Source organism: Eutrigla gurnardus (genome assembly GCF_963514095.1).
Source record: "Eutrigla gurnardus genome assembly, chromosome: 7".
NCBI classification, from domain to species: domain Eukaryota; kingdom Metazoa; phylum Chordata; class Actinopteri; order Perciformes; family Triglidae; genus Eutrigla; species Eutrigla gurnardus.
The window spans coordinates 837,501-848,687 of record NC_139921.1 but is presented as its reverse complement, the minus strand read 5'-3'; the positions used below and the strand labels follow the sequence as shown (position 1 = coordinate 848,687).

The 11,187-nt window shown below is 48.5% G+C and overlaps 1 protein-coding gene and 1 long non-coding RNA gene across 4 annotated transcripts in view; one reads left to right on the top strand and one right to left on the bottom strand.

The window, feature by feature from the left end:
- Positions 1–1,197: 1,197 nt before the first annotated feature.
- Positions 1,198–11,187, bottom strand: part of bend3 (BEN domain containing 3) — a 10,106-nt gene continuing 116 nt past the window's right edge. Inside the window, exons 1-5 of one of the 2 annotated variants that reach the window (XM_084014142.1) lie at positions 11,167–11,187; positions 6,742–6,924; positions 4,430–4,484; positions 4,027–4,220; positions 1,198–3,950 (exon numbers count right to left, since the gene is read on the bottom strand). The exon at positions 11,167–11,187 is cut by the window's right edge and continues 116 nt beyond it. In XM_084014142.1, coding sequence (XP_083870268.1) covers positions 1,719–3,950; positions 4,027–4,220; positions 4,430–4,484; positions 6,742–6,924; positions 11,167–11,187 — 2,685 coding nt within the window. In that variant the 3' untranslated portion in view covers positions 1,198–1,718. Of the gene's footprint in view, positions 3,951–4,026; positions 4,221–4,429; positions 4,485–6,741; positions 6,925–11,166 lie in introns of those variants that run through there. The other variant, XM_084014143.1, reaches the window with a different exon arrangement.
- The window catches only part of LOC311016462, a 2,902-nt gene continuing 1,552 nt past the window's right edge, over positions 9,838–11,187 (top strand). Inside the window, exon 1 of one of the 2 annotated variants that reach the window (XR_014597494.1) lies at positions 9,838–9,869. This is a non-coding gene — a long non-coding RNA (uncharacterized lncRNA). Of the gene's footprint in view, positions 9,870–11,008 lie in introns of those variants that run through there. The other variant, XR_014597495.1, reaches the window with a different exon arrangement.

Genomic DNA, 11,187 nt, shown 5'->3' with positions numbered 1-11,187 from the left:
ACAGACAGGTAACCAGTCTATCACAGGGAGACATGTAGAGACAGACAGGTAACCAGTCTATCACAGGGAGACATGTAGAGACAGACAGGTAACCAGTGTATCACAGGGAGACATGTAGAGACAGACAGGTAACCAGTCTATCACAGGGAGACATGTAGAGACAGACAGGTAACCATTCTATCAAAGGGAGACATGTAGAGACAGACAGGTAACCAGTCTATCACAGGGAGACATGTAGAGACAGACAGGTAACCAGTCTATCACAGGGAGACATGTAGAGACAGACAGGTAACCAGTCTATCACAGGGAGACATGTAGAGACAGACATGTAACCATTCTATCAAAGGGAGACATGTAGAGACAGACATGTAACCATTCTATCAAAGGGAGACATGTAGAGACAGACAGGTAACCAGTCTATCACAGGGAGACATGTAGAGACAGACATGTAACCATTCTATCAAAGGGAGACATGTAGAGACAGACATGTAACCATTCTATCAAAGGGAGACATGTAGAGACAGACAGGTAACCAGTCTATCACAGGGAGACATGTAGAGACAGACAGGTAACCAGTCTATCACAGGGAGACACGTAGAGACAGACAGGTAACCAGTCTATCACAGGGAGACATGTAGAGACAGACAGGTAACCAGTCTATCACAGGGAGACATGTAGAGACAGACAGGTAACCAGTCTATCACAGGGAGACATGTAGAGACAGACAGGTAACCAGTCTATCACAGGGAGACATGTAGAGACAGACAGGTAACCAGTCTATCACAGGGAGACACGTAGAGACAGACAGGTAACCAGTCTATCACAGGGAGACATGTAGAGACAGACAGGTAACCAGTCTATCACAGGGCCAACATGTAGAAACAGACAGGTAACCAGTCTATCACAGGGAGACATGTAGAGACAGACATGTAACCATTCTATCAAAGGGAGACATGTAGAGACAGACAGGTAACCAGTCTATCACAGGGAGACATGTAGAGACAGACAGGTAACCAGTCTATCACAGGGAGACACGTAGAGACAGACAGGTCTTTGGACTGTGGGAGGAAGCCGAAGAACCTGGAGGTAACCTGCTTACACGGGGAGAACATGAAGGAACCTGACCCGGGAATGGAACCCGGGACCCTCTCGCTGTGGGGCGACAGTGCTGCCCCTGAAACAGTCAAATCATGTCATATTGATAATTGTGATTTTATTAGAAATAGGTTATCATGATCCATTGTCATGTTAATTGTCTTTTATAATATAAACTTCTATAAGAAGGCTTAACATAAGCACATTGTTATTAAAACAGTGGTGGCACAATGCTACATCGGTAACTGCAATGAAGTATATCTAACACATCACATCCTCGTGATTCGGTTCTATCCATAGAGCCCATATGTGATCTATGCTGCGAGCGACTAGCATCGTTATTGTTTTTAAGGCTACGACATTGACCAACAGTATGTTAGATAAGCTATGACAGTCCTGGCTCATAAATAGAAGCAGTTTTAATCCAATAATAAGACTACATACTCTACAGCATCTACTGCTGTAGCCCCAAAGGTAAAATATGACGAAGAATTATACCGAAGAAACTCTTTAACAGCTTGGCTTCATCCTACATAGGACAGCTTGAAAAAGTTCAACAAAGCGATTTCAGCTTATATACTGTGCAATTATTTTAATTTTCGCCCGCCGTCGCCTTGCTGCCACTAGGACACGGTGCTGGACCTCTTTGCCTTCTTGAGGATGTCACACTTCTTGCGGTTGGGGCGCCGGCAGCGCTCGTCGATGCTCGGCACGCACTCGTAGTGCCACACCTCCTCCATCTTATCCACAGGATACACGGCCTCCACGTAGTGCCGGATCAGTCTGAGGCGGACGGGGTCCAGCTGCTTCTTGTTGCAGGCGCCCGAGTGGTTGTACTGCAGCCGCAGGTTCTCCTGAGTGAAGAGCTCGGGGAAGAGGCGCACCAGCAGGCGGGCAGCCAGGTTTCCCACAGAGAGACTCTGCTGGACGATCTCCCGGACCTCGGCGTCCGAGAGCAGGTAGACACACGGCACGGCGAAGTCGGGCTTGGACACAGTCAGTTCATCCAGCGGGATTTTACAGAAGTCTTTGCTGCTTTTCTCGGGGGGTAAAGAGGGCATATCTGGATCCTCCCTCATGCCGTCCGGGTTGAGCTGATTCAGGTGGCAGAGGAAGTCCTGCTCCGAGTCTTGGCTGTACACCTTGCGCTGCTGCAGGTAGGACCTCCTCTGTTCTGTGTCGCGTCTCCGGCACCTCTCGTCTAGCTTGCCCACAAACTCCAACATCCACACCCGGTCGTTCTTGGCCCGGGAGTAGACCAACTGCACATAGTGACGGATCAGGTTCACGCGAACGGGGTCCAGCTGCTTCTTGCCGAGAGAGCCGCTGCAGTTGTACTGCTTGCGTGCATTCTCGTGGGTGAAGAGCTCGGGGAACATGAGCACCAGCAGCCGGGAGGCGAAGTTCCCTATGGACAGGCTACATTCATAGTTGTTCTTCAGCTGCTCCCGGGACAGGAGAAACTCCGGGGGGACCGTGAAGTTGGGAAGAGGGATCTCCAGATTGTCAAAATCCACAGCTGTGAGCAGGGACTTCTTGGCCTTGCGACTGGGCCTTTCGTTATCACCCACCTCGGGCACCTTAACGATAGAAACGTCCTCGGGGAAGCTGGCAAGGTCATAGCCCTCGTCGTTGATGTTGTCGGGTTCGCTCCCGTTGCCGTTGCTGTGAGGACCCTCCAGCGCGTCCTCCATGTGCTGAATGCACACCTGAAGCCAGCTGTCTTCAGGCACGTCAGGAAAGTTAGCCTCCATGTACTTCCTTATTATTTCCATCTTGTCGGAGTCCAGAATCAGCTGCCCCACGCTGCTGAAACCACTGGAGCCTTCTGGCATCTTCCCTTCCTCAAACACCTCGGGGAAGAGACGGTGCATGAGGAAGATGACAAAGTCCTCAGGAGAGGAGAACTCGTCCAGCTCCTCCGTGGCTTGCGTGCTGAAGGCGAGGTCTGGCGCAGCCACGCTGCTTTGCTGGCTATCTAAAGAGACGTGCTCCTCCTGGCCCTGCTCGTTGATGAAACAGAAGGTCTGATGATGCTCCGCCTTGATCCCGGTGGCCGGGAGCGTCTGCTTCCTGAGCAGCCGGGCGCTCTCCATGTCCCTCTGTGCCCAGAAGCGATTAAACAAGTCATTAATCTGGAAGAGGCACTCTTCCTGCCAGACACTGTTGCTCTTGACCAAAGGGTAGCAAACCTCAACGTAGTTCCGGATCAGCTGCAGGTGTAGGGACTCCAGGGTCCGCTTGCTCGCCATGCACTCGTGAGAGCACTCCCGGGCCTTGAACAGCTCCGGGAAGAGGTGCACCAGCAGCCGGCAGCTGAGCTCCCCGGCACCGGACGTTTGCTCCATCAGCTGATTCAGTTCGTCGCTGGTGAGCAGATACTCGGGAGGAGGCTGGAACTCCGTCAGCATCTCTGCTGGCTTGATCTGCTTCTTTATCCGCATGACCTCGAGGGTCAGCAAGTCCACTTTGCTGTGCAGCTGCGTCATGCTGGAATTGAGGGTGTTGAGAATGAGAAACATTTTCTCGATCAGAGGGTAAAGGCTGGAGTCCGTTGATGAGGCGTGTCCCAAAGGGTCTATGGCGGGAAGGGGATCCAGCGGGCCATCCTCCTCTGAGCTCTGGAGCCTGGATGAGAGGAGGCTGCTGAAGCTGAGCGGGTTCCCGGCACCAGGACTGGCCTGCTGCTCCAGACTTGGCGTGTTCCTCTTCTCCGAGATCCTGTGGGAGATGCTGAAGAGAGGCTTCCTGTAGGAGACTCTGGGTTTCTGCTGGAGGTAGGTCCTCTTCTCTCCGGTGGTGGTGAGGCAGAGAGGCTCGTGTCTGCCGCTATCGTCCACCAGGTGGCGCCTCATCTATAAAACAAATATACAGTGAGAGGCGGCTCCAGTGGGATATGTGCATCCTCAGTGTCCTCTGAGGTTAGCTCACCTCACCAGAGACCCTGGCTCTCTTGCTGCTGGTGGACTGGTTTGTGTGAGGCCCCGTCTCTGCAGATGGACGTTTGCCAGCCTCGGCGACCCCAGGTGACCCTCCTCCAGGTGACCCTCCTCCGAGTCCTTCGGGTGACTCGCAGATAGCAAAGTCCTCTGACTCCTCCTTAACGACCTGGACATGCTGGTGTTCTGTAAATGATGAGAAAACGAAATATCTCTGGATGAATATCACAGGACGTCATGTTGCTTCTGTTTCACCTCAATATATTCATTTGTGCCTTTTAAAATATTAGAATGTCATCTGCAAATTATGATACCTTCATATTCATTATGTTTTTTAAGCTGATATGAGAAATGGTGATTATTAACATTCAAATGCAGGTTAGTGGGGATGTTACCTTTCTCAAGCATCGCTTCGTCTGAAACTTCTCCATACTCAGAGGAACTCATAGCCTGGAGGGGTAAATCACACGGAGAGACACTAGTCAGCATACACGAGTCGGCATACACGAGTCGGCATACACGAGTCGGCATACACGAGTCGGCATACACGAGTCGGCATACACGAGTCAGCGAGTCGGCATACACGAGTCAGCGAGTCGGCATACACGAGTCGGCATACACGAGTCAGCGAGTCGGCATACACTAGTCAGTATAAACGAGTCGGTATACACAAGTCACAATACACGAGTCCATGAACTGGTTGATGGAGGAGGACGTTACTGGTACACGAAGGAGGATTTTACTGGTACATGAAGGAGGGCTTAACTGGTACACAAAGAAGGGTTTTACTGGTACATGGAGGAGGACATCACTGGTACATAAAGGGGGACGTTACTGGTACACAAAGAAGGATTTTACTGGTACATGGAGGATTTTACTGGTACATGAAGCAGGGCTTGACTTGTACGTGAAGGAGAACGCAACTGGTACATAAAGGAGGAACGTAACTGGTACATGAAGGAGGGTGTTACTGGTACATGAAGGAGGACGAAACTGGTATGCAAAGGAGGACTTTACTGGTACGCGGAGGAGGACAAAACTGGTATGTGAAGGAGGACGTTACTGGTACATGAAGGAGATCACAACTAATATGCGAAGGAGGGTGTAACTGGTACGTGAAGGAAGGCATAACTGGTATACGAAGGAGGGCATAACTGGTACGTGAAGGAGGGCGTAATTGGTACGTGAAGGAGGGTGTAACTGGTATGTGCAGGAGGGCGTAACTGGTACTTGAAGGAGGATGTTACTGGTACATGAAGGAGGGCGTAACTGGTATGTGAAGGAGGACGTACTGGTACACAAAGCTGCGTGTGTGACCAACAACACAGCAACCAGGCGCGTTGATGCCGTTGGCCGTCCCCCTGCACGCCTCGCGCTCCTCCAGCCTCCTCGCGCAACTCCACTTCCTCATTCTTCCGCCCGTGAACCTTTGAACCACAACACCGTGGAATCAGCTGTTCCAGTATATGGTACATGAAGGAGTAACAGGTACGTGAAGGAGGGTGTAACTGGTACGTGAAGGACGTTACTGGTACGTGAAGGAGGATGTTACTGGTACGTGAAGGAGGGCTTTACTGGTACGTGAAGGAGGGCTTTACTGGTACGTGAAGGAGGACGTAACTGGTACGTGAAGGAGGACGTTACTGGTACGTGAAGGAGGATGTTACTCGTACGTGAAGGAGGGCTTTACTGGTACGTGAAGGAGGATGTTACTGGTACGTGAAGGAGGGTGTAACTGGTACGTGAAGGAGGGCGTAACTGGTACTTGAAGGAAGATGTTACTGGTACGTGAAGGAGGATGTTACTCGTACGTGAAGGAGGGCTTTACTGGTACGTGAAGGAGGATGTTACTGGTACGTGAAGGAGGGTGTAACTGGTACGTGAAGGAGGGCGTAACTGGTACTTGAAGGAAGATGTTACTGGTACATGAAGGAGGGCGTAACTGGTATGTGAAGGAGGATGTAACTGGTACGTGAAGGAGGATGTTACTGGTACGTGAAGGAGGGTGTAACTGGTACGTGAAGGAGGACGTAACTGGTACGTGAAGGAGGGCGTAACTGGTACTTGAAGGAGGATGTTACTGGTACATGAAGGAGGGCGTAACTGGTATGTGAAGGAGGATGTAACTGGTACGTGAAGGAGGGTGTAACTGGTATGTGAAGGAGGGCGTAATTGGTACTTGAAGGAGGATGTTACTGGTACATGAAGGAGGGCGTAACTGGTATGTGAAGGAGGATGTAACTGGTACATGAAGGAGGGCATAACTGGTATGTGAAGGAGGACGTACTGGTACACGAAGCTGCGTGTGTGACCAACAACACAGCAACCAGGCGCATTGACGCCGTTGGCCGTCCTCCTGCACGCCAGCGCGCAGCAAGCAGGCTCCTCGCGCAGCCTCCTCGCGCTCCTCCAGCCTCCTCGCGCAACTCCACTTCCTCATTCTTCCGCCCGTGAACCTTTGAACCACAACACCGTGGAATCAGCTGTTCCAGTGCTGCTGGACACGAACTTGCGCGTGACAACACGCGGATGTCCGCGCGCGGAGCTTCACGTAAACACCGCAACATTTTAGATGTGGATTCTAGTGACGCGTTTGCGTGGACGAGTCCCCCCCACCATCCCCCCCCTCCTCGTCCTCCTCGTCCTCCTCCTCTCGCTGACTCCTCTTATTAACGGTAAAGGCGCGTGACCGGCGGTTGGAGCTCACCTTTAGGAGTCCACGCGACCCTCCGGGAGCGTTAGCGACGCGCTGGTCATGTCTGCGGACTCTCACGGGACCTCTGTTTGCACGGAACTCTTCTTCTTGTTGTTGATTTTTTTCTCGCTCGGCTTCTGCGCTTTCTCGCGTGACGTGACCGAGGCGCGCGCCTGCTGTGTCACTTCCGCACAGCTGTGGAACCAGGAGCGAAAAAAAAAAAAAGAATAAACCAAAAGTTATAATGCAGTCAAAATGAAACGTCACTGCATGTAAACACGCATGATAACATTAGAGTTTATTTTTTTAAAGTGTTTATTTTTACAGCTGACGTCATGTTGAGGGTTACGTGAGGATGGGGGCGCGCGAGGACTTTTTACTTCAGCTGCATTTATATCCCCCCTTTATGAAATAGTCTAGACATAGAGCTACCTCTAATCTAGTATTTACGGTAACCTTCTGCAGGAGGACACCATAAAAGGGTTTTTGTTATTATCATTGGCTACTTTCCACCGCCAATCCGTTACTGCAGTTTGCAGATTGAATACCTAGCATATGCATATGTATAATAAGATGCATTGCTGTGCAGTAAATGACCCACGTTATATAGAATATATATGCTGTATATCCATAACATATAACAAGAGATGATGGCACTTTTTGCAAGACTATAACTTGTAAAAAGAGTATTTTTAGATGTGGATGCTTGGATATTCCCATATACTTATTGGTTCAATTGCTTTTTAAATTCGATTTAAAAAATATAGGGATCAACACTTGATTTTTTTAATATTATTTGTTTGTAAATGTAAAAATTCCAAACTGACAGCAACATAAGTGACTCCCTTGGTTTTATAGTCTCTGGTCATAAAGCGAAACCAGAAGTAGGTTGGAGTGATGCCGCTTGTTGTGTTCATAATCTCTGTTCACTCTGAGCAACAGCGCCCTCGCGTGGAAGCAACATGTAACTAACACAACCATGAGCTTGTGGGCTGTAAACCAAGACAACAGTCTTATATGAGAAGCCATTCTCACACACGTTTCCTCCGCTGTGATTGATATTAGGCTTGTTTCGAATCAAGCATGCGCATGCATTTGCCTCGCAAAACAAGGCATTCTGGGAAAAAAACGTCACAAATGCTGGTGATAACTTCCCTTTGCGACATGTCACATGACTTTAAAAACTCGCGGTATCTCCAGGGCACCTCCCTCCGCATGCTTTTCTGTGCAGATGGTCTGAAATAAGTGCGGACATAAGACACTCCCCTCAACGTTGCCCTAGTTGGTTAGAATTATCACGTGGTATTTCCCACGTGAGAAAATTCCTCAGCCTCCGTCAACAACGGGACTTCAAATGCTTCGGCTCGAGTTCGTCAGCGACGAAGAAAGCCAGCGCCACTAGGCAGGCCATATTCTTTGTGCAAAGTCCGTGAAGTTTCCCCTGGCGCGATAGTTTTTGTTATGTATACAATTATTAATAAAGTTTAAATTAAAAAAAATAATAAAAAAAGTCCGTGAAGTGCACCTGTGTCCGACTTGACGTGGTGGGAACTTGGCGTGTTTATGACGAGTTCCGGCGGATCCTCTCAAGTCTCGTGCATGCATCGGCGCAAATGCATGCGATCCCAAACGCGCCCATTGTTTTACTTCTTTTGCCTTAAACATGTTATGTTTTTGTTGTTGATGACACATTTGATGCTGACAAAACCATCACGCTCCATTCAACAACGCAATTATCATCCCGTTGTGTTGTCCTGCATGTTGCTATCTGAGAGCCATTCACTTGTTGCTACAAGATGGTTTATTTAAAATCTCCTTTTATGCAAAAACATCTGAGGAAAACATGATGATGATCCGATGTTGATATTTCAGCTGATCCTCTAATTACAGTCTGTACATCTGACTCCATGTTGTATCATGTATGAACTTCTGCCTATGTCAGAGAAAAACAGAGACTTTATCAAAATAGTGACTTAATATACCAAAATAATGAGTTAATATATCAAAAATATTAAGAAAACTTTCAAAATAATGACTTAATATACCAAAATAAACAGAAATAATGACGTAGTATCTCAAAATAATTACATATTATACTAATTGATTATTTTGGTTGATTATCTCCTGGTACTGTGATAGGATGCCACCTGTGCAACAAGTCCAGTGGTGAAATGTCCTCACTCCTAAATATTCCACAGTCAACTGTGGGATTAGAACAAAGTGGAAGCGATTGGGAACGACAGCAACTCAGCCAAGAAGTGGTAGACCACGTAAAATGACGGAGCGGGGTCAGCGGATGCTGAGGCACAGAGGGCACCAACTTTCTGCAGTCAATCACTACAGACCTCCAAACTTCATGTGGCCTTCAGATTAGCTCAAGAACAGTGTAGAGAGCTTCATGGAATGGGTTTCCATGGCGATCAGCTGCATCCAAGCCATACATCAGCAAGTGCAATGCAAAGCGTTGGATGCAGTGGTGTAAAGCCGCTGGACTCTAGAGCAGTGGAGACGTTCTCTGGAGTGACCAATCACGCTTCTCCATCTGGCAGTCTGATGGAGGAGTCTGGGTTTGGCGGTTGCCAGGACAACGGTACTTGTCTGACTGCATTGTGCCACGTGTAAAGTTTGGTGGAGGGGGATTATGGTGTGGGGCTGTTTCTCAGGAGCTGGGCTTGACCCCTTAGTTCCAGTGAAAGGAACTCTGAATGCTTCAGCATACCAAGAGATGTTAGACAATTCCATGCTCCCAACTTTGAGGACCAGTTTAGGGACGGCCCCTTCCTGTTCCAACATGACTGTGCACCAGTGCCCAAAGCAAGGTCCATAAAGACATGGATGAGAGAGTTTGGTGTAGATGAACCTGACTGGTCTGCACAGAGTCCTGACCTCAACCCGATAGAACACCTTCGGGATGAATTAGAGTGGAGACTGAGAGCCAGGCCTTCCCTCCAACATCAGTGTGACCTCACAAATACACTTCTGGAAGAATGGTCCAAACGTCCCATAAACACACTCCTAAACCTTGTGGAACGCCTTCCAGAAGAGTTGAAGCTGTTGGCTGCAAAGGGTGGACCGACGTCATATTAAACCCTATGGATTAAGAATGGAGGTCACTTCAGTTCATATGCCAGTCAAGGCAGGTGAGCGAATACTTTTGGCAATATAGTATACCTATATGTAACAAGACAATGTGTGGCTGATGTGGGTCTCATTATTCGCCTAATGAGCCGTCTCCATGGCAGTCCGATCTGTCAGCCAATGAAGCGAGCCGGCCCTGTGCGGGGGGGCAGCACGGCCCAGGGTCAGCCAGGCGACGGCGTGCGGCGATGGGCCGGCGCGCAGCACTTAACACCGGGAAGAGCTCGTTAAAGTGTCATTTTTGGCCAATATGCTCGTCTGTGTGGCGGCGGCCAATCAGCCGTGCCGTTCCCATCGCGGGAGAATGACTCCCATCCATCACCGTCAGCCATATGATGATATTAGCAGGTGTTTACTGATGGGCCATTCACAGAAGACAAATGGAGCCGCTAATATCACCCCACAGTCACATCCACTCATTTCACATCATTCCTAACAGGGTCGCAGTGGCTGAGGGGATGTATCCCAGCATGCACCAGGAGGGGAGGCAGGCGGAGGTCGACAGCGTGCTCATATTAAAAGTCTCTGTGCTTATTTGATGAAGTGGAGAACAAAGATTCCTTTAACGTTTCTGGATCTTAAACGGAGATGATTTTTGTTATTTTATCACATTAGTTGTGATTCATGACATTTCTCTGGCTGTAGAGACAATGTCACGCCGGATGACATTTGTTGTGGGTTTTAGTGTTTTTACAGCGGTACTTTTCAGTCAAGGTTGACACGTGATATTTTTACATCTGGTCTCCAGCAGCAGGTGTGCAGCGATGAGCAGGCTGAAGCTAGTTTAATATGAAACAGTGAAACTCAGGAACACACTGGAGGCATCGCTGGAAGATTCCTCACTGCCCACAGTTCTTCTAAAAACAAACACGGTGACTGTTTTTATCGAGGCTTTTCACTCGCTATTCACTTCCTGCTTTGTTGTGCCTCTTGAGAAATGCAGCTGCTAATAAACCAAAAGGTTGTCAGGCGTATTAAACGTCATCTCTAGTTGAACTACACCACGTCACATGACCTATACATTATTAATATATATATATATATATATATATATATATATATATATATATATATATATATATATATATATATATAAACATATATATATAAACCTGTGGTTTCTTTCTTTCCACAAATGTACTTATTGTAAATTGCTTTGGACAAAAGCATCTGCTAAATGCCCTGAATGTAAATGTAAACTGTGATTCTCCCTGCTGGCCACCAGGGGGCGCCTCCCCTCTGGTTGTATAGAAGTCTATGACTGTTTCGTGATATGCAGGACTCAGACTGGACTCTCACCTGGACTCTTCTCTCTTCGTT